The sequence below is a fragment of the Myotis yumanensis genome, unplaced genomic scaffold (assembly GCF_028538775.1).
Source record: "Myotis yumanensis isolate MYYU_CA2020_CCGP unplaced genomic scaffold, mMyoYum1.0.hap1 SCAF_17, whole genome shotgun sequence".
NCBI classification, from domain to species: Eukaryota; Metazoa; Chordata; class Mammalia; order Chiroptera; family Vespertilionidae; genus Myotis; species Myotis yumanensis.
In genome coordinates this window covers 22,253,396-22,277,175 of record NW_027223768.1, presented here as the reverse complement: position 1 = coordinate 22,277,175, position 23,780 = coordinate 22,253,396, and the positions used below count along the sequence as shown (strand labels likewise).

The window sequence follows — 23,780 nt, the reverse complement described above, 5'->3', positions numbered from 1 at the left end:
CTGATTAAGAGGAAAACAAGCAAACATACCTCTACTGGTCTTACCCAAGCCAAAGAACAAGGGATAGCCTGAGCTGGAAGCTTTGTGTAGCAGCATCTGCAATTGATAATCAAATATATTAATATTTAATCATGTTTTTATACTGCATGCTATGGAATTTCTAAGCCATTTCTTGATTTTAGCTATTCACACCATTTCAGAGTATTTTATTCAGGCATTTTAAAATTAATGTCTTCTACTTTAAAGCACTCTAAGAAATACTAGTAAAATCATTAAATATAGTTTTTAAAAACCATGCAAATTGGTAGGAAGAGGAAATCTTCATGCTATATAAATGCAACTCTTAGCATAACTCAAAGAAACATTTTCTTAATAGGAGGTTGAAATTCAATCTCATAGTTCAGTCAGATTCACAGTCATGTGAAAAAAGACACAAGAGATTATAATCCAACTGTGAACCTAAATGACCATTTGCCAAGTCTGCACTGAGAAGAAAGAGGGATGGTAAGCAAGGAAGGCTAGAGAGAGGAAGGCAAAAGAAAACAGAGGTCTCTTAACCACACAAAGCTTTGGCATTGTGATTCAAAAATTGAGTTGTCCTCCTTAAATATGTTAACTCACTTGAGGAACCTCAAGGAGGACTTCTGAACAGTTCCAATATTTCCAAAGTCTGGGTAGAACACTTCAACTTCCTGTTTCCCAAGAACTCGATGGATAATGACTCGATACCACCACTTATCCTCAGAAATCTTTACACAACAGAGATGTCCTGGTTGGATAAAATATTCTGGCATTGCATATCGATCAGAAACCAGTTGATTAGAATAACAGCGCCTGTGGAATTCCGTAACATGGGAACATAGGGGGAGAACAATTTTTATTAGTGTATCAAGAGCAAGGAAGTCTGGGCAAAAAGCAAAGGAAAACATCCTCATTTTTTCTGATTTGTTAATGTGTTATTAATACCAATTAGTTTAATTTTCCTTTTTCTTTTCTAAATCCCTTCTCTTCTTCAACAAATATCTTTTTTTTAAAAAATATATTTTATTGATTTTTTACAGAGAGGAAGGGAGAGAGATAGAGAACTAGAAACATCGATGAGAGAGAAACATCGATCAGCTGCCTCCTGCACATCTCCTACGGGGGATGTGCCCGCAACCAAGGTACATGCCCCTGACCGGAATCGAACCTGGGACCTTTCAGTCCGCAGGCCGACGCTCTATCCACTGAGCCAAACCGGTTTCAGCAAATATCTTTTTAAATAGGAAACTCATACACTCATTTTGCCTCACATTCTCTGCTGAAGAATGCAATCTAACTCCAGTCCCCAGAACTTCCTAAAATGGACATTGTAAAAATATCAATGGTCTGTTAATTCCCAAATCCAATAGCCTTTCTCCTCAGCTTTCAATATACTTGCTCTCTCTGCAGAATGGCCCTGATCCTTTCCTCTTTCAAATTCTATCCTACTTAGTTTCCAAGACACTCTTTTCTCCTACTATCTCCTTGTCCATAATTATTCCCTTAGTGGCTCTGTAATTGCCTTAAAAGTTTGGGTTCCTCTGGGGGCTTATCTTTAAGGCCTGTAACATACTAAAAGCTCAGGCTCTGAAACCAGGAACCTGGGTTCACACCCATCATTTACCAGCTGTGTGATGATTTTATCTTCCTGTGCTTCCGCTTACTTGCTGAAGATGGGGATGGGGATAATAAAGCCTTACTTACAATATGTGAATGTTCAGCAAATCCAAATATAGTAACACCCAAATATTAACTATTTATTATTACCCCTGCTGTATAACATCTCATCCATTTTTTAAATTTTTTGGTTTTTTTTACTGCCTCATCCATTTTCATACCTTATACTACTACTGATAAATTGATGATTCTCCATTTCTATGTTTAGACTCTGCATCCCTTCTGCACTTTATTTTTTTAAAATATATTTTATTGATTTTTTACAGAGAGGAAGGGAGAGAGAGGGATAGAGTTAGAAACATTGATTCAGCTGCCTCTTGCACGCCCCCTACTGGGGATGTGCCCGCAACCGGGGTACATGCCCTTGACTGGAATCAAACCTGGGACCCTTCAGTCCACAGGGAGATGCTCTATCCTCTGAGCCAAACCGGTTAGGGCCCTTCTGCACTTTAAAACTTTACTTCCAACTGTATGAAAAAGATGCTAGTTGTTGCCAATTTCCATTCTCCTCTTTTTTTTTTTTTTTGTAGGAATAGCATCCCTATTTTTTTTTTAAATTATTATTTATCCTCACTGGATGACATGTTTCACTGATTTCTATTTTTCATTTTAAAAAATTATTAATTTTTTATTGATTTCAGAAAGGGAGAGAGAGATAGAAACATCAATGAGAAGAGAGAATCATTGATCGGCTGCCTCCTACATGCCCCACACTGGGATTGAGCATGTGCCCTGACCGGGAATTGAACTGAACCATGACCTCCTGGTTCACTAATCAACGCTCAATCACTGAGCCATGGCGGTCGGGCTGTTTCATTGATTTTTAGAGAGAGAGGGAGAGATAGAGAAACACTGATGTGAGAGAGAAACACTGATCAGCTGCTTCCCATACATGCCTAGGTATGTGTCCTCCAGGGAATTGAACCCATAACTTTTTGGTGTATGGGATGGCATTCCAACCGAGTCACCTGGCCAGGCAATAGAATCCCTATTTTTAATTGATTTCCCAGACTCCCTTTCATCTAAATGTGTCTATGTGAATACTAAGTTCTGGACAATAGGATGTGAGATTGTGAATTAATGTGTGTTTTACCACAATTTTTTAAAAAGTAAAGTGTGAAAATCCACCTTGTGTCTTTCAAAGAAAAAGGGATGTCTCCAACCCTCTACCTCCCCCACTCTTCCTTCCTACTGGCTGGAATGAGAATCTGGTGGTGAGCTACATCCTGGACCATGTGGGTGGGCCAATAATTATCTTGGGCAGCAAGACAGAAAACACTGTTGTCCCTAACACCTGGAGCTATCCTACCGGCATGTATTACTTATACACGAACTATTATGAGAAGAAGAAATAAACTTTTATCTTCATGCTACTACAGCTAACTTAGGTCTTTGTAACACTGGCTAAACCCTAATCCTAATATTACCCACTCAACATTACCAATTCAGTATCTCATGATCACCTTAGATTCACTATTTGTAAACTTCTAATTCCAAGTCCAGCTGAAACCTACCTAATCTCTAAAGTCAGCACAGTTTTCATATTTTCCTTTTCTCTCATCCTTTTCAACCACATTCTTGTTATCAAGACTTGACAATTCTATTTTCCTAATTTCTCTCCTCCTTTCCACTCTCTCTCTCATCAACACTAGCCTATAATGGATCTTTTCCCCTTCACTCCATCCATCCTCCACACTGCAACTAGAGTTAGCCTTCTAAAATACAAACCTTGCCCTGACCGGTTTGGCTCAGTGGATAGAGTGTCAGCCTGCGGACTGAAGGGTCCCAGGTTCGATTCCGGTCAAGGGCATGTACCTTGGTTGCGGGCATATCCTCAGTGGAGGGTGTGCAGGAGGCAGCTGATCGATGTTTCTCTCTCATCAATGTTTCTAACTCTCTATCCCTCTCCCTTTCTCTCTGTAAAAAATCCATAAAATATATTTAAAAAAATAAAATAAAATACAAACCTGATGTTCTTTCTTTCTTAAAACCTTTAGAGGTCCCTCACTGTATCCAGAAGAAATAAAATTCCCTTCCCATAGTGTCCATACTCTAGCTCTTCCCTAGCCTTCCAGTTTCACATCCAGTCATTGTCCCCCCAACCTCACCCAGTGGTGACTTCAATTTCCTATTTGTTGTTCTCAGAGCACAGGGCTCACTCCTTTGTAATGTTGGCCTTGGTGCCAGTGACTGGACCTGTACCCATCCACTCACACCTCCTTGTCTGGAAAATTGTTACTTATATTTGAGGCCTAGCTCAAGTGAATCCTTATGAAGCTCTCCTCCACCTTGCCCAGGCACAACTTCTGCCTCACACAATATCCCCCTTATCCCTCATCTATTTTCCTAGCTAATCATAGTATCACAAAGGCAAAGACCATGACCCTCTTCTCCTTGTACAGCCAGTGCCTCAACATCCCAACACCAAGGAACAGCAGATACAGTATTAACAATAGCAGCCAACATTTGAGCTAGACTCTATTCTAAGTACTTCCACATTCACAACTGGTGAGTTAAGTACTATCATTATCCCTATTTTGTAGATTAGAAGACCAGACACAGAGAAGTAAAGTAACTTCGAAGTCACAGAACCAGTAAGTGTGCTTTAAAATATAGGCACACTAGCCCTAACCGGTTTAGCTCAGTGGATAGAGCGTCGGCCTGCAGACTGAAGGGTCCCAGGTTCAATTCTGGTCAAGGGCATGTACCTTGGTTGCGGGCACATACCCAGGAGGGATGTGCAAGAGGCAGCTGATCGATGTTTCTCTCTCGTCGATGTTTCTAACTCACTATCCCTCTCCCTTCCTCTCTGTAAAAAAATCAATAAAATATAAAAAAAAAAATAAAATAAAATATAGGCACACTAAAATGGACTACACAAGAATATATTTACCAAGTGATTATTATGTGACTTACATTATTACAGGTATTCTTGGGTGGGGCAAGTACACAATGTAAAATTAGAAAAAAACATTAAGTGCTTTTGAAGAGAGACAAAATAAATAACAAAAAAAACACTTGTATGTGACACTAATATAAAAATTAGACATTACTGTTCATGAATAAATCTAAAGTGATTGAAAATGTATACATTTACATGATGTTTATTAATAAAGAACATTTTTCAGTAGAGAGAAGAGATAACTTAGAGCAGTAGTTCTCGAAGTATAGTTCATGACCCCTGGAATCCTGTTAATATCCTTCAGGAAGTCCATAAGAGCAATGCTATTTTAGTATTATTATGAAAATAGTTATTTTCCCTTTTCACTGTGTTAATATCTCAACCAAAACAACATATCTCAAAACAGAAGCAGATATTAAAAAATCCAAGTTTCTTCTCTTAAGCTAGATATTAAAGAGATCTGCAAAAAAATGTAAACCATGCCACTCTTCTAATTTACAAAAATATTTTCAAAAAATGTTATTTATATTCACACAATTGGATTTACTAAATTTTTAAACAAAAGATATTTTTAAAATCTTGTCATTTTAATTTCTATATGATGAATATAAATAAATGAAAGCTCTCATGGGTCCTTAATTTTTAAGAGTCCTGAAGCCAAAAGATGTGAGAAGTGCTGATTTAGAATGAGATACACTAAAAACAAGAGACTCCTACCGCATTTCAATCATCATGTCTTCAAGTAACTCTGATGAATCCCTGCTATAGATCTGGATGTAGAATTGACTAGGAGAGATGATATTCTCCACAAAGACTCCCACGAGGGTACTGGTATCCAATGGCGGCAGTCTGCATAATTTCTTGTCCCAGGCAGCATCTGGTGGGATATCATGATTTGCCATTGCCTGACTGAGCTGTGATTTATCAATTTCTACTTGCTACAAGTTAAAAAAGAAATCAAAGAAGCCACAATAAATCTTCGGGTGACATTTCAAACTTCATGACAACATTTCTCCAAGTATATTTCATGAATCCCTTTAAAAGAATCACCTGGGAAATTATAAAAATGAAGATTCTTGGGCTTTAGTGCACACTTACTAATTCAGAATACCTGGAAGTGGGGCCCACAAGTATGCATTAAAAAGAATTCCCTAGGTGATTCTTACCTATGGTAAAATATGAAAACCTACTGCCTTATGATATTAGTTAAAGAGTTAAAAGTGTATTGCTCAACTACCCTATACAACACTAAACATGGTACTTCAAATGTTCAGGTTGATCCTCATCTTACCCAACCTTACCAACAAAGGTAACCTGAAAGGTATTTCAAACTAGTCTTATAATAAAAAATAGGGTTTCTCAAACACTCATTCTAAAATATATTATTTTCTTTAGGCCTTCCTATTGTCCTCTAGAAAACACAGCAGACTCTCCTAAAACAATGTTTTCCTTCCATGAAAGAAGCAGGGATAGAGGGTAGAAAGGAAGGAGCGTAAGTAATTAATTCCTTAATAACAACAGAATAAGTAATAGGAGATGAGAACACAAAAGGGGAAAATTTGTGCAGAGATGTAATGAAGGAGAAAAAAGAAAAGCTCCCTATAACTGAGTATAGGTTGGGGTAGTCTGCAGCAGCTGTTGAGGCATACAGCTAACACAAAGCTTCTCAAGTCTTCCTTTCTAAAGCAGTCCAGGGTTTTCAAGCTTACATTTTGAAAAACCTGGACAGAGAATCAGCAATGTCATCTTAAGAGAACTGTCATATCTTCAAAGCCATCTGAAAACTTGAAAATGAGACTTGAGGGAAAGCTAGTAAAAAAAAAAAAAAAAGGTTGAAAACCAGAATAAATGCTGCATAAAGTGACTTTAGACCAAAGCTCTAGTCTCTTCCAAGAAATCAAATACCCAGAAATAAGACTTTCTAAAACAGAATTTTGGTTTAAGGAAGCAGTCATCCAGTTACCCTCCATAATGCTGAATCTCCAGTGAACAAGTCTGTAGACCTCACTCACCAGCTGTAAAGGCTTCACCACCAGATTAGGCTTCTTGTAAATTCTCTGTTCTGGCTCTTTATGATTTTTAAAAGACCAAATCCATGGGGTTTCCTTAATAGTAGCAGTAGACAATGCATTTGTAAGAGGACTGGAGACATAAGTTTTGGCTTCTATTTTCTTATCTGATTGAACTAAATATGAACTTCTTACTGATGAAACAGCTCCATCTGAAATGAACAACAGAGTAGCTTAAGTATATCTGTTAAAATATTTTTATAACTGCTATTTAGCACATTCTATGTGCCAGGCACTGGGTAGATAGTGCTGAATAAGAGATATGAACCTGTCTTTACAGAAGTTTTCAGTATGGAGACATATAAGGGAAGTTCTAGATGGGAACAAATCTTAATTATGTTGGGGAAAGAGGTTAATTCTGATAAGGCTTCTTAAACTTTGGTGGAAGGTTTTTTAACTTTCAACATTTTTATTTCAATTTATTTCTCCTTCAACTTTAGCAGTGAACATTCATTGTTGCTTCATGTAGCATGTCTGTGACTACTTAATAGTCCATAATACGATGCCTTAATTTTTAGGGAATTCCCAAATCAATCACATATTTTGTTGAAGTTTACATGTGTATGATGATTCAGGAGTTTGGCACATTAAAACAGACCCCAGATACATCTAAAACCATAGTGACTCCTAAAAAATAAAATAAGTGCAAAAATAAATACAATATTTATCACTGTAGTTTTTCATAATTGACATGTCCATTAATAGGAGATTAGTTAAGTGAATTATAATATAGTCACATAAAAGAATTATATGTAGTTAAAAAGAATGAAATCAACCTGTATGTGCTGACATGGGAAAACATTCACAATATATGAAGCATAAAAAACAAGGACTAATACAATATTTATATATATTGTCTTGTGTAAGAAAAGTTTACATACATTATATAACTACTAGAGGCCCAATGCACAAAATTCATGCAAGAGTAGGCCTTCCTTCCCCCAGTGCTGGCACCAGCTTCCCACCAGCACCGGCTTCCCTCCTGCACCCGGGCTTCCCTCCGGCTGCCGGCAGGCACCCGGGACCCAGGCTTCTCTCACAGCCCGGGCTTCGTCCAGAAGGTCGTCTGGTCTAATTAGCATAATATGCTAATATTATTATAGAGAGGCCCGGTGCACAAATTCGTGCATGGGTGGGGTTCGGCTGGCCCAATCCGATCAGGGCCGATCGCGTCAGGCTGGCTTGGTAGAGGGGCCGTGGGCAGTTGGCCAGGAGGCCCCGCCCCCTGGTTGAACTCCTGGTCCAAGGGACAATTTGCATATCAGCCTTTTATTATACAGGATGTTATACAGAAGAAGTCCATAAGTAGACCCTCTAAAACTACTAACACTAGTTACCACCTCTGCATTGTTGGAAATGTTTAAAGAAGCAAACATTATTTTTGTAATATTTTCAAAATCTAGCTATGCTTACATATACGTTGAAAAAAGTCTGGCCCTACCTGGTTTGGCTCAGTGGCTAGAGCTTCAGACCGAAGACTAAAGGTTCCTGGGTTCGATTCTGGTGAAGTGCACATACCTTAGTTGCAGGCTTGATCCCTAGCCTGTCAGGGCACATTCGCGAGGTAAGCAATTGATGTTCTCTCTCACAATGATGTTCCTCTCTCCCTCTCTGTCTCTCCTCCCTCCCTTCCACACTTTAAAATTCAATGGAAAAAATATCCTCAGATGAGGATTAATAAAAAACAACAACAAAAAGGTCTGGAAGGCTATACAAAAATTCTAATAGCACTTCAGTGGGGGTAAAATGATGAGAAATGTTCACTTTCAACTTTCTACTCATCTGTGCTAGATGAATTTTTTAGAATGATCATGGGTTATTTTAATCAGAAAAATGTACAAAGAAACATTGATACTTTGGAAAAAAATAGCTGTCCATTGTAACCATTTGCAGAAACTTATCTCTATATAAAAGGCTAATATGCTAAGTGTCCTTCCCACTGTCCGACCAGTTGCTATGATGTGCACTGACCACCAGGGGGCAGATGCTCAACGCAGGAGCTGCCATGATGCACACTTGCCATTTACAGAGAAACAGCAGCAAGGACCTGGCCAACAAAGAAACACTTGGCTTTCCCCAAGGGGGACACAGGCCCCACCACCATCCCAGAGTGACAGCCCACCAAATTGCAGCCAACACTGCGGAGATCCCATGGCCAGCCCAGAAACAGTCACTGTGGGCGCCAGGTAATGACGTCACATAGCAACACCTGGCTTCCTCTCCCTAGCGACTAGCCTCCTTGGAATTTTTTCAGCCAGGAACACTACTTGCTTTATACCCAGGTGGAAACATTTACACTTTAACCAAATGTCTGTGAAGCATTTTCCCATGCCTCGTCTCATTTGATCCTCACAGAAGTCCTAGAGTAGGTAGACAGGAGACTTGGTAGAATCCTATTTTCTTTTCATTAGCCAGAAAACGGAGATTTAGAAAGCTTAGAAACTTGACCCAACTGAAAAGAAGTAAGAAATGGTGGACCTTGAAAATGACTTCAGGTTTTCTCACTGCACGGAATATAGTCAAACACTGCACACTGCTGCAGTTAAATATTTTACCCTTTGTTCTCCCTGCATGATCTACAATAATAATCTGCTTCCTGTTGATATTTACTGCTGTGTTGCTGACAATTACCTGAAAGAGAACTGGGGTGCTTCACTGGGCTGGAAGAAGTTCAGCTAAGTCAGAAAGTAGGTCTAATTAAGCAAGTTTATTCTATATCTATAAAAGGCTAAGTTGACGCGCATGCACAATACATATAAAGCTCTCACTGGTGCCAATCACACGTGTGTGTTTCCATCTGTCATTGTTGATTGTGAATTTGGTTGACACTACTATTATAGAGAAAGGGCAGATAGCAATATTAATACATTGCGGACGGATCACATGAATTCTCATGTTTTCTGTTCTGAGGTTTGTGACCAATCATGAGAATTCTTTAAAAAGATATTAGCTTGTAAGAACATGTAATAAATAACTTCCAAATGCAATGGGTATTTAATTTTAAAACATGCCTTTAACATTTATGTAAAACGTTTTTTGTACTCATTCAAAAGAAACTTATCTGGCCACTGGGTAAAGCTAGCAATAAAACTACTGGTCCGCAATGTGTTAAAATATTTCTTCTAATTAATTTCCTTCCAATGTGCAGGAATTCATACATCAGGCCACTAGTAAAAATATAAGTACGATATTGTACTATTGGTTGGAAAGACATTACCAATGTTGGAACTGAGGAAAGAGTACATGGGATCTGCCTGTATTAGTTCTTAATAAGTGTATCTGAATCTACAGTAATGTCAATAAAAATTCCAAAAGAAAAATATTAAGCCATATTAAAAACAAGAATAAAACAAACAAAAACCAAGTGCCTTAATTGCAATGTGGTGTCCTGAAGTGGATAGAAAAATAGAAAAAGAACAATTTTTGAAAACTGGCAAAATCAGAATAAACTCTGAAGTTCAGTTAATGTAATGTACCAATGCTAATTTATTAGTTTTAATAAATGTATCATGGTAATGTAAGATGTTACTATTAGGAGACACTGGATGAAGGGCATATGGGAACCCTGTACTATCTTTGCAACTTTTCTGTAAACCTAAAATTATCACAAAATAAAATGTTCATTTTTAGAAAAGCACAAGTGCTGGATGCCAAGGCACATCCATTTATTCTGATTTCCATGTACTTCTTTTTTTAAAAAAAATAAGTTAATTGATTTTAGAGGAAGAAGCAGAGAGAGGGAGAGATAGAAACATCAATGAGAGAGAAACATCAACATCTATCGGCTACTGAGGATTGAGCCTTCAACCCCAAATCGAACCAGTGCCCTTTTGGAGCAGGGGCTGATGCTCAACTACTGAGCCACACCGGGTGGGCTGAATCGCCATGTATTTCTAAATAGCTTTCGATATACAGCCAGAGTTAAGAACTACCTAGTGCTTCCCCATCAGATCACTGTTTCAGAAAACCGTTTTCTTCAGAATCAACCAAAAATCTGGACAATGAAGAAAGTAAATTTTTTAAAATTTATATATATATATATATATAATAAATTTATATATATATAATAAAATTGGGTAATATAAATTGGGTAATATAAGTGTATCTGAATCTACAGTAATGTCAATAAAAATTCCAAAAGAAAAATATTAAGCCATATTAAAAACAAGAATAAAACAAACAAAAACCAAGTGCCTTAATTGCAATGTGGTGTCCTGAAGTGGATAGAAAAATAGAAAAAGACCAATTTTTGAAAACTGGCAAAATCAGAATATTACTATTCAGATAATCTTGAATAGTAATACCGGCTAGCCTATTATAACAAATATCACCAGAAATAAGGTCATTATATATAAAACATTTTCAAGGCTAATGTGTGATCTGCTTGGTTATAACAAAGAATCTTAAACATACAAATAATGCTTTCTTTTTCCTTGTCCTTACAGGGACAACTAAAAATCAGGTTTGCTTCATATTGTAATTAAACTCACCACGTGGTAGAGGCTTCATATCAGCATCAAACACCAGTAAGTCTTGCTCTCCTTCCCTGAACTCCACATGGAGAATGTCACTGAGAGCTCCAACGAGTTCTATCACATTTAAGAAGCCCAATTTTTTTGGTGAAAGTTGTTCTTTAAAAATTAACTGTCATACATACATATACACACACACATACAAAAAAAAAAAAACAGGAACAACATGAAACAGCAATGTTAGATAACAGGAATATAATATCTATAGATACCTTGGACAGTGCTTTAATTTGGATTTAGCCAAGCTAACTCTGTAAGGATCAGTGAACTCAGGTACCACAGTAAAGGCTTGCTTCCATACAAGTCTAATACAAACCAAGAGACCTATATAATCCCTCACTATAAAACCTATAGGCCAATTATGAATATCCCAAGAAATAAAGAATTGGTTGAGGACACAGGAAGGGTGGTGGTGAATTAAATTTAGTATCTTTACTTCTTTGTACCTTACATATGTATTATGGTTTCTTTCCCTTTTATGTTCATTAGTTACTTTAATGGTTTCTCTACCTTCTCTGTAGGTACCTAGTACTATGAAAATGCAATTCAGTAAGCAAAAGGCTAGTTTACAAAGAATTTTTTATTTATTTTATTTATTTATTTTAATATATTTTATTGATTTTTTACAGAGAGGAAGGGAGAGGGATAGAGAGTTAGAAACATCGATGAGAGAGAAACATCGACCAGCTGCCTACTGCACACCCCCACTGGGGATGTGCCCGCAACCAAGGCACATGCTCTTGACCGGAATCGAACCCAGGACCCCTCAGTCCACAGGCCGACGCTCCATCCACTGAGCCAAACCGGTTTGGCTACAAAGAATTTTTTAATATGAATTCTTTAAATAAATGATATTCAAAAGTCTCAGAAAGCTACAGAGCAAAAAACAGTCTCCATCCCACTCCCATGCACCAGTCACCCAAGAGATCACCTCCTGGGATGTAACCCTTTTCACCAGTTTCTTGTGCAATTTAAATTACCCAATTTTATTATATATATTGTCTGTGAATTTTTGGTTTTGCTATCTGGTTTCTCTCTTCATCTTTCTGTGGAGCTGCAGGAAGATCCCAAAACTGCACTGCTGATATATTATCTTCTCTTCAATTAGCAATTTAACAAGGGATGTTGAAAGAATGGCAGAGTGTTGACCAGGTAGTTCAAGAGAAAAAAAAATCATACAGGTAGCTTTTATATCATGTTGGATAAAATAAAGAGAAGGGTTGGCAGTGTTTCCACAATTTAGAATAAAAGTTAAATTAAATCTATACTCACTATATATTTATAATCATAAAATTGAATTTCTGCCTAAGTCTATTTATTAAGAAAGGCAAAGAGCTTCCCTGAAACATTAAGCGACTTATTTTAATTTCTCCTTAACTTTTATAATCTTAACACCCTGAACTTTTATTACACGAAGTACATTTGCTAAAATGTTTGTGGTAGAAAACTACTCACTCTGAGCTGTGAGTCTGGCACAGAAGGTTGATTTTACCCATAAATTTTATATTACTCTCTGACTTTATTCTGTAATTTCACTGATAAGTGACTGTACTTGTTAATCCAAAACACATCAGAGCCTTTGTTTTAGCTTCTCCCTTTGGCCTACTTGAAAAACACTTTGTGGTTCTAGAAGATACATTTCTTTAAAACAAGATGAATTTAAATTTCCTCCATCTCTATCCTGAGGGAGGATATGTATTTTTTCTAAGTTTTCTTCTTTTAACATTTACTGAATAATTACTATATGGCAGGCACTGATCTAAGTACTTCATTTTTTTATTTTTTAAAATATATTTTATTGATTTTTCACAGAGAGGAAGGGAGAGAGATAGAGAGTTAGAAACACCGATAAGAGAGAAACATCGATCAGCTGCCTCCTGCACATTCCCCCACTGGGGACATGCCTGCAACCCAGGTACATGCCCTTGACCGGAATCGAACCTGGGACCCTTCAGTCCGCAGGCCGACGCTCTATCCACTGAGCCAAACCGGTTTCGGCTAAGTACTTTATTTTTAAGTCATTTAAACTTCACCAAACTATAGTATTAGGTAATATTATCCTGACTTTACATATCATCCATAAAATAGGACAAAGCGATGTATCTTACCCGTTATGCTATAGTATCTCGCAATATCTGTATTCATATCTATAAATGTATGTCAGTTTCTATGGCATGGTAGTTAAAAGGTAGGATTCTGAAACCAGACTGTCTGGGGTTCAAATTTTGACTCCTCCATACTCGCTATCTGGCCCTTAGGCAAGTTACTTCTTTGTGTTTCAGTTTGTTGTAAAAATCTAATGAGAGACATTCAGAACAGAGTGCTGCACACAGCTAACATATGTATAGGTCTTAACCATTTTTTAAAATTGGCTATATGGCAGTATCTGAACTATCATTCTTCAACTTGATTTTTTTTTCACCAAACATGATGGTTCCAAAAATGTTCCAGGTTTCAGAACAAGTCTACTTCATTTATCTTATCTACTACATATTATTGCATTGTATAAATGTCAATCCAAAATTATTTATCCATTCTCCTATTGATGGTCATGTAATCTGTTCCCAATTTTTTTACTATACTGCAATGTGCATATGCCTTACGAATGTCTTCATGTACACGTGTGTAAGAGTTTTCTCTAAAGGGCGTGTGTAGAGTGTAGCTGTTGGATCAGTGGGTGTGTATCTCAAGCTTTATTTGGTACTGCCAAAACACTCTCCAAAGGGGATTTGTCACACAAGCAGCATAGAGGTATTTTGTATCTCTACAACCTCTCTGCTTACTTGGTATTATCAGATATGAAAAATAACGTTTTTTTCTAATAATATTGTAACAATAAACAGTAAAAATATCCTTCCTATGCATCATGAATTATTTATTAAAAATCATATTCTTAACTCTTTTAGTAAAGAAAAGGAAATCAGAAATCAAAACAAGATGTTTAAGCTCTAGAGCATAGACTTGGAGGGTCCAAGTAGCAGCAACAAAATTTCTATCAATCAGGAAAACATAAGCTATAAAAAAACTATGGTTGATGAAAAAGGAAACACTCACCTCAAACTCTCTAAGCAGTTTAGAAATAAGTAAACCCTCTGGAAACCTGGACACAACCTAATAAATAGAAAATGAAATATAATATAAATAGTTACCATTGGAGTGTTGGGTGATAAAATATAAGACAGTATAAATGTAAATATTAACAAAGATAAAAGCAGCATGTTATTGAGTGAATGAAATAGTCACAATATTTTTCAGTTTCCAGTTTTAAAAAACATTATAACAACAAAAAGCAGTGACTTCCAACATTTCCAGAGTTGAGAAATCATTCTTACACAACATTGCAATTCCACAGCTCTCCACAAATTCCTATCAGTTCTTTAGCTAGATAGCATACCATTAGTTCACATTTTGAAAAAAAATCTAAAAAAAAATTCCATAGCATAAGTTCAAGCATTTTAAATGGTAGAAAAGAAATACAATGGTCATTATAAAAAACTTTGAAAAATACAGTACAGAGAAAATATCCAGTTAGCCATTATTGTCTATGTACATATAAAATACCTATATTTAACATAAAATAGGTCATTATTTCTATAATCAGTTTGTAAATATCAAACCAAACACATCTTACCATGTCAGTAAATATGCATCAACATGTTTCTGGCTTGAGTTTTCAAAATATTCAATACACTTAAATTTGTTTGCTCAATCCCCTAGAGCTATTTCCTATTTTTCATAACCACAAACACTGAAGTAGTTATCCTCATAGTTGCACCTTATGCACTTGTCCAGTTATTTTTTTAGGATAAATTCCTAGAAATGGATTCAGTCTATCCCAATAAAGTATAAAAAGTTTTGCACTGGCCATGGCCAGGTAGCTCAGTTGGTTAGTGTTGTCCTGATACTCCAAGAATTCAGGTTTGATCCCCGGTCAGGGCATATACAAGAATCAATCAATGAATGCATAAATCCTGATACTCCAAGATTTCGGGTTTGATCCCCGGTCAGGGCATATACAAGAATCAATCAATGAATGCATAAATAAGTGGAAGAGCAAATAAATGCTTCTCTCTATATATATCTTTCATCTCTCTCTTTAAAAAATCAATAAAATTTTTTAAAGCTTTGGATTTTCCTAGATTTTTCAAGATACTATATATTTTATTTAAATTTTTAATTCAAGTTTCAGAAAAATGCAAAGTAGAAATGATTATAAAATCCTATGATTCAGAGATAGTTGTTGATGCATTTCAGAAACCAACTTATGCAAAAACATATTCACATTGTTTATGATTTACATTAAAGGATAACACTAAACATGTCACTCTATAAAATCTGTTTTTAGAGTCCAACAATATGTCAAGGAGATAATTCCATGTAAATTAACTGAGATACACATAAAAACTTTCTTATGAGCCACATGATATTCCCTAGTTTGGGTGGATAATTTAACCAATCCTTTATCAATGAATGCTTACTATTTCCCTAATATTTTGTTACCATAAAAAAGTCATATTGAACAAATGTCCAAACAAGAAGACAGGGCCTCAATGCCCAAAAGTTTTTGCATTTCTCCTAGTAAAACCACACAGCTCAAACGAAAGTAAAGCAGAAAGGCACTCTGACTATTCAAATTACATTTAACAGCTACCACCAAAATTTTAAGTGCACAAAGAACTTTTACGAGTTAATAAGGAGAAACAGTAAATTAGGCCAAAGACATAAGAAATATAAATGACTACTAAGCATATGAAAACATGCTCAATGTAAAAATCAAGAGATATAAGTTAAAACAACATAATTAGACAGTAACATTTCACTGTCAGTAGGAATGAAAATCTGTTCAAACCTTTTAGAGGGAAAAGTAGTAATATTTATCAAACTTAATCAATACCTCTGTCAATTCCACTTCTAGATAAATGTTCAGACATTAACTACAGCATTTTTTTAATAGCCAAGGCTAGAAATAACCCAAATGTTAATCAATAATAAATCTCATTAAGTGAAATATTGTATACCAACACGATGGGATACCATACACAATTTAGAATAATATTTGACATAAATATATAGAAAACTGATATTGGAAAGAACTTGACAATGATTCATTAGGGTAAGGGCAAGAAAACTGGGAAGAAAGCACATTTATGAAGGAACTTAACATTTTCTAAAGAATTTTTTTAAAAATTTTAAGACTCTGTAATTTATTTAGTTTTTTTCTGATCTTAAATGAATAGCCACTCTATTTGCAATATATTTGAAAAGATCAGGCATAAATATAAATATAAAATTAATAAATACTCTTAAGAAAATTAGCTTGGCCACAAATGATATCTAATTGTATAATCAAGTATTCTTATCCATTTTCCAGAAACAGAAAATACTTACAAATTTTATTTTATGCTTTAGTTCTGGATTAATAGTCCCACCAGGTCCAATCTGTGCAATAACTGACTTGAAGGTGTTCTCCAACTATGAAAAAGAAATAAAAGTTCAAATTATAGGAGATCGAAGATGGCGGCATAGGTAAACACCGGAGATTGCCGCTGTAAACAACTACTTCAAAAATACAACTAAAAGTCGGAACGGACATCAACCAGAACCACAGGAAGGCTGGCTGAGGAGAGACTCTTCAACTAGAAGCAAAAACAACAGCATTCCGACACTCAGAGGAGGCGTAGTGTGGAAAATTTAAAGGTACGGTGGTGCGGTGGTGAGGTGGTGCGCGCGCAAAGCGGGCTGGCGGCTGAGGGCGCGGTTGTCGTTTTCAATCAGGAGTGAGTCTCAGACTCTGGGCTACAGATCCGGGCGAGTCTCTAGGGACCCAGACTCAAACGGGAGAAGCGGGACTGTCTGGCTACGGCCCCTCCGAGGTTTGCAGCGGTTGCTGGGACAGAGAGGCAGAACCCCTGGGGACGAACTGAGAGCGGCCATAGCGGCTCCCTCCCCCCGCCCTGTTGATCCCGCCCGCCCAAGCCCTGCGCACAGCCATTTGCCGATCGCCTCAGGCAAAGGCTGGATTAGCGCCTCCCCAGAAGACAGACGTTTTCCGCACAGCTGATTCCTACAGCAAGTCGGCCTGGTGGTCAAATCCCTCTAGTGTTAACTACAACAATTAAGGCTTGGCTAGAACAAGACTGCGCACAGAGACCACAAGGGGGTGCACCAAGAAAGCATAAAAGATGCGGAGACAAAAAAACATGACAGAAATGGAGGATATGGAGCTAAGAATCGCAATTTTGAGGGCTTGCCATAAATTTGTGCAGAGCCTCACGAAAACTAATGAGACCCTCGATGCTACGATAAAGAAATTAGAAAGTGCCAAAACCGGTTTGGCTCAATGGATAGAGCGTCGGCCTGCGGACTGAAAGGTCCCAGGTTCGATTCCGGTCAAGGGCATGTACCTGGGTTGCGGGCACATCCCCAGTAGGAGATGTGCAGGAGGCAGCTGATCGATGTCTCTCTCTCATCGATGTTTCTAACTCTCTATCTCTCTCCCTTCCTCTCTGTAAAAAATCAATAAAATATATATTTAAAAAAAAAAAAAAAAAAAAAAAAAAAAAGAAATTAGAAAGTAAGCATACACGGACTGAAATAAAGAATATTATACCCAATAGCAGACCAGAGGAGCTCAAGAATCAAACCAAAGATTTGACAAAAAACACCCAATTGGAAAAGCAAAATGAAAAAAGAATCCGAAAGTGTGAAGATAGTGTAAGGAGCCTCTGGGACAGCTTTAAGCGGACTAATATCAGAGTCATTGGAGTGCCAGAAGATGAGAGACAGCAAGATATTGAAAACCTATTTCAAGAAATAATGGCAGAAAACTTCCCCCACCTGGAGAAAGAAATGGACTTACAGGTTCAAGAAGTGCAGAGAACCCCAAACAAAAGGAATCCAAAGAGGACCACACCAAGACACATCATCATTAAAATGCCAAGAGCAAAAGACAAAGAGAAAATCTTAAAAGCAGCAAGAGAAAGAGGCTCAATTACCTACAAGGGAATACCCATACGACTGTCAGCTGATTTCTCAACAGAAACTTTGCAGGCCAGAAGGGAATGGCAAGAAATATTCAAAGTGCTGAATACCAAGAACCTACAACCAAGATTACTTTATCCAGCAAAGCTATCATTCAGAATTGAAGGTCAGATAAAGAGCTTCACAGATAAGGAAAAGCTAAAGGAGTTTACCACCGCCAAACCAGTATTATATGAAATGCTGAAAGGTATCCTTTAAGAAGAGGAAGAAGAAGAAAAAGGTAAAGATACAAATTATGAACAACAAATATGCATCTATCAACAAATGAATCTAAGAATCAAGTGAATAAATAACCTGATGTACAGAATGAACTGGGGATTATAATAGAATCAGGGACATAGAAAGGGAATGGACTAACTATTCTTGGGGGGAAAAGGGGTGTGGGAGATGCGGGAAGTGACTGGACAAAAATCATGCACCTATGGATGAACACAGTGGGTGGGGAGTGAGGGTGGAGGGTGGGGTGGGAGCTGGAAGGAGGGGAGTTATGGGGGGAAAAAAGAGGAACAAATGTAATAATCTGAATAAAGATTTAAAAAAAAAAAAAGTTCAAATTATAGTAAAAAAAAAAAGTCAAAGATAAATCTGAATAATATGCAAAGGAAGTATCTATCAAAGGAAATGTATTTCAATCAAATGGATAAAAAACTGTTCTCCAGAGTCACTGTAATATTTCATACATACAAAATACATTTATAGTAGGTAAAATATTTATTAAAATTAAATATTCTTAAACTTTCCAGAGAATTAACATTCTCTATAACAATTAGATTCTAGAGCAGGGGTGGGCAAACTTTTTGACTTGAGGGCCACAATGGGTTCTTAAACTGGACCGGAGGGCCGGAACAAAAGCATGGATAGAGTGTTTGTGTGAACTAATATAAATTCAAAGTAAACATCATTACATAAAAGGGTACGGTCCTTTTTTTTTTTAGTTTTATTCATTTCAAACGGGCCGGATCCAGCCCGTGGGCCGTAGTTTGCCCACGGCTGTTCTAGAGTCTTCAATTACTCAATCCCATACTCTTATCCAGAAGAAAAATTTGTTACCAATTTTCTTCTCTTTATAAAAGTATTCAATGTTTATTAAACACACACTTAGTGTTTGCCTAATGCAGGGAAGAGATGGGATGGTGAAAGGTCCCTGGGAGGCAGGATTCAGTGTGAGCCAGGGCACTGGTGGAATGACTGGCCATAAAGGGCAGAAGGAAAAGCTCTTCTGCTGAAATAGAAATGAAGGAGGAAAGAACCAATAGGGATGCAGAAAGATCTGGGAATGTGGGGTCAGAAAATAGAGTTACTATCTAGTGTATTCTGAGTTTAGAAGCAAGGCTCCCTAAGGAAAGAGGGAAAGGGGAGGAAGTTCACAAAGTTGAGCAAGTGGAAAAATAATGTTAAGGAAATAACGGATGATTATCTGAACTCAACAGATAGAGAGTAAAGACAGGAGCGGCCCAAGTTAAGACAGCAGGGATCTGAGGATTTTGGCAGAGAAGCCAATGGCAAAGGGAAACCCCAATAAAGTAAAAAAATGAAGAGACTATTGCAGAGAAGTGGTAGAGAGGGCAATGAAGGTAGAAGGAACTTCATGAACAAAGAAAAAAGAATAGTTTTCCTGAAGGCATTAGAAAAGTAGTAGAAGAGGAAACTGAAAAAGGTAGACTCAAGTCATATTACAGAATATGCCAAATGAAGTTTTTCAAAAATACAGACTTTTCCACAAAAATCAGATTAAAGAAATGAAGAGACAAGCATAGACCAAAGAAAATATTTCTCTGATAAAGGACTATGTCTAGATTATATAAATAATTCTTCCAACTCAATACAAAGACTACTTAATTTTTAAGAATGAGCAAAAATATGAATAGACACTTCAAAGAAGATATACAAATGGAAAATAGTCGTATAAAAATATGCCCAACATTTTTCATCATTAGAGAAATTTCAATTAAAACTAATGAGATCCCATCATACACCCACTGAAATGGCTAATAGTTTAAAAACTGACAATATCAAATGTTAACAAAGCTGCAATGTAGCTCATGAGAAAGTAAAATTGTACAGACAATTTAGAAAACAGTTTGGCAATTTCTTATAAAGTTCTTAAACACACACTTAGTGTATGACCCAACAATCCTACTCCCAGGTATTTACTCAAGAGAAATGAAGTCTATATTCATACAAAGTGTATGTAAATGTTCATAGCAGATTTATTCATAATACCCCCAAATAGGAAATAACATCTAATTGAAGTATGTCAATACAGTGGAATGACATTCAGCAAGAGAAAGGAACAAACGACTGATATATGCTGGATGAATTTCAAAAGCATCATGCTAAGTTAAAGAAGATAAACACTAAAGGCTAGATGTTATTTAATTCCATTTATATGAAACTCCTGGGAAGTCAAAATTACAGTTATAGAAAGCAGTAATTGTCTGTAGCTGCAGGCGGAAAAAGAGATTAATTACAAAGTGGCATGAAGGAACTTTGGGGGGGATGATGGAAATGTTCTGTTTCTTGATTTTTATGGTTCTTGCATGACTAGATACAGTTGTCAAAACTCAAACTGTCCATTTAAAATGTGTAAATTTTATTATATATGTTACTAAAGCTAGTATTTTAGTTATAAAAATAAGGCACTTTTATGTTTCAAATTTAATTTCCATGTGCTTATTTTGAGCTCAACTTGTTATCTTGCTAACTTAACCAGGCCTTTGTTGATTATATTTTAATAGTTTTTATTCAAAGTCCTTCAGCATTATAGTCACACAAAAATACCAGGATTGTAGTGCTCAGGGGCCAGCCATTCAGGTAAAAATATTCCTGAGGTAAGTTGTAAATATGCTTCTATAACTTTGGTGAGAAGCTGGAACTAGAGATACAGATCTGGGAATCATCTGCAGAAAATAGTAGAAACCCTGGAGTTGACAAAATTGTACTCTTTTCTTACTGTCACTTCTCATTTCTTATAATCCAGAGAACCATAGAAAATGCTTAAGTTACATCTGAAATTAGTGAATGACTTGAATTTTAAAAGACCAGCTTTTCCATCAGACATAATAACCACTGAATTTAAACACATTTTCAGTGTATTTATATCTCCAAACTCCAGTATCTCACCTGGTTTAATTTTTCAGTGTGATTCAGCCTTGAAGTCTCCACTACATTTGACTTAGTCTTTTCCATGTTCCATATTTGCTTCAATGGCTCCATGTTTGAAGTGGGTCGTGAAAAGCGTGTCTTTGCTATTGGGAAACTTGGAGAGTATGATCCTTCTTGTTTCATTCTAAAAGGCTGAGTGAAAATTTTACCTTTTGTGAATAAAAGGAGAGAAAAATTGTCACTAGAAATTTCTAGTTTATCTTCTGGTGGTTATATACGAGGCTACCATGAGCTAAATTGCCCTCAATTTAGAACTAAAAATTAATGCAAGTAAGCTTACATTTTAAACATTAAGTCAATAAAATGTACATGTAATGGAAGTGATTAGTCATCAATAGAAGAAAACCAAGAGATCCTAAGTGTGTTACTGAAAAAAGGGACATCTAAAACTCCACTTAAGGCAGTGGCTCTCAACCTGTGGGTTGCCAACCTGTAGGTCGAGACCCCTTTGGGGGTCAAACGACCCTTTCACAGGGGTCGCCTAAGACCATCGGAAAACACATAAATAATTATATATTGTTTTTGTGATTAATCACTATGCTTTAATTATGTTCAATTTGTAACAATGAAAATACATCCTGCATATCAGATATTTACATTACGATTCATGACAGTAGGAAAATTACAGTTATGAAGTAGCAACGAAAATAATTTTATGGTTGGGGGTCACCACAACATGAGGAACTGTATTAAAGGATCGCGGCATTAGGAAGGTTGAGAACCACTGGTCTAGAGAAACACTATACAAATGATTATACTGGTTTCTGAGCCTTTGAGAATGACAGTGATTGGGAAGGAGAAACAATGAAGGAGCAGTAATAAGAACTGGGTGTCTAACTTGGCTCTACCACTTTTCCAACCATGTGACTTTGGAAAAGTCATTTGGCTTTCCTGAACTTTGGTATCCATATCTATAAGACAGGGATACTCACACTACTCGTCTATGGTATGGCAATGACAACCCAAGGTCAAATGCTATACAAATAAGGTGGTTATCATTACACTACATAAATTAATGCGGTGCCTGCTATGACATCAAAGATCAATGACGGCAAAGATCAGATGGCAAATACTACTAACTAGTATGATTTTTAAAACTTCATTTTCCATGTTCCATCTTCCTTACATGAACACATAGAACTAATGTTCATTTACAGTGAGAGAGCTAATTTTGTGTTTTTAAGATAGACTAGAGGCCCAATGCATGAAATTTGTGCAAGAGTAGGCCTTCCTTCCCCTGGCTGCTAGCACCGGCTTCTCTCTGGCACCCGGGACCCGAGCTTCCCTCTGGCCACCTGCAGGCGCCTAGGACCCGGGCTTTCCTCTGGCCCTGGCTTCATCGGGAAGGATGTCCAGTCTAATTAGCATATTACCCTTTTATTATTATAGACACTACTTCTCATGACCTTACTAAATGCCAGGCACTTTACAGACCTCATCTCATTTCATCCTCAGCACAATTCCAAGGTGCAAGTATTATTGCTTCTAGAGATGAGGAAACTAATGCTTAGATGTTTTAAGTAACATGCTTGACATCACCCAGCTAGTGAATGACAGAGCCAACATTTAACTTCAACAAATTGGTGGAGCTTAGCCATTACGTGCCTCTCTCTCTGTCACAAGTGCTCCGAAATTTGTTCACCCACAATAGTTAGCAATGCTAACGTGCATACCTGCTGGCCACCCTCTCTGCTTTTCTTCTGATATGCTCTTCTTTAACGTCAACAAAGAACCTGCTCTGGTCTGCTCTACAGAAATAACATCCGAAGCCGCATTCAGCACTTCAAACATGGACAGGAACCCATATTGCATGTACTGGAATGATCGTCCAAATCGCTTGGCAAATGCCTTTTCGAAATCAGACAGGAGAACAGGCGATAACGCCAGGAGGTCCTTCAACTCACTCTTCACAACAGCTGGAAGGATAGGGGGCACCCTTCCTCGGTAAGGCACTCGCCGGTGAAAGCTTGACCCAGAGCAAACACTGGCCCTTCCCTTCTGCATGGAGTTTCGGACCTTATGACTGCTCCTCTGTTTTGCAACTAAACTTGCGATTCCTCTGGTGGATTCATCTGGAATGGCTGAAAGGACGAACAAAGAAATCATATGTAGGTGAAAACTTACTCCCTTCGTTACCCTTTGTATCTGTGGTTGTGTAGTCATTCTTTTAACTCTCCGTGTAGATGTGTCTCTGGATAGCATGATAAATATGAACCCCTGGTTCTTTTAAGTTTTTGCATTTTGGACAACAGCTGATTAGTTCCTCTACCAGAGGATGAGGAGAGAAAGGTAAAATCCAGTATGTCATTATTACTGCTAACTGACTCCTTGAAAGGTTTGAAAATCTTGAGATGAACAACAAACTTCCCCTCG

The 23,780-nt window shown here is 37.1% G+C and overlaps 1 protein-coding gene across 2 annotated transcripts in view; it reads right to left on the bottom strand.

Annotated features, from left to right (window-relative positions):
- TDRD5 (tudor domain containing 5) overlaps positions 1–23,780 on the bottom strand; it is a 42,072-nt gene that overhangs the window by 17,230 nt on the left and 1,062 nt on the right. For both annotated transcript variants that reach the window (XM_070396126.1, XM_070396127.1), the window contains exons 3-11: positions 23,081–23,488; positions 21,366–21,556; positions 16,590–16,673; positions 14,256–14,312; positions 11,160–11,313; positions 6,613–6,821; positions 5,318–5,538; positions 622–834; positions 30–96 (exon numbers count right to left, since the gene is read on the bottom strand). In XM_070396126.1, the coding sequence (XP_070252227.1) occupies positions 30–96; positions 622–834; positions 5,318–5,538; positions 6,613–6,821; positions 11,160–11,313; positions 14,256–14,312; positions 16,590–16,673; positions 21,366–21,556; positions 23,081–23,488 (1,604 nt within the window). The remainder of the gene's footprint in view (positions 1–29; positions 97–621; positions 835–5,317; positions 5,539–6,612; positions 6,822–11,159; positions 11,314–14,255; positions 14,313–16,589; positions 16,674–21,365; positions 21,557–23,080; positions 23,489–23,780) is intronic.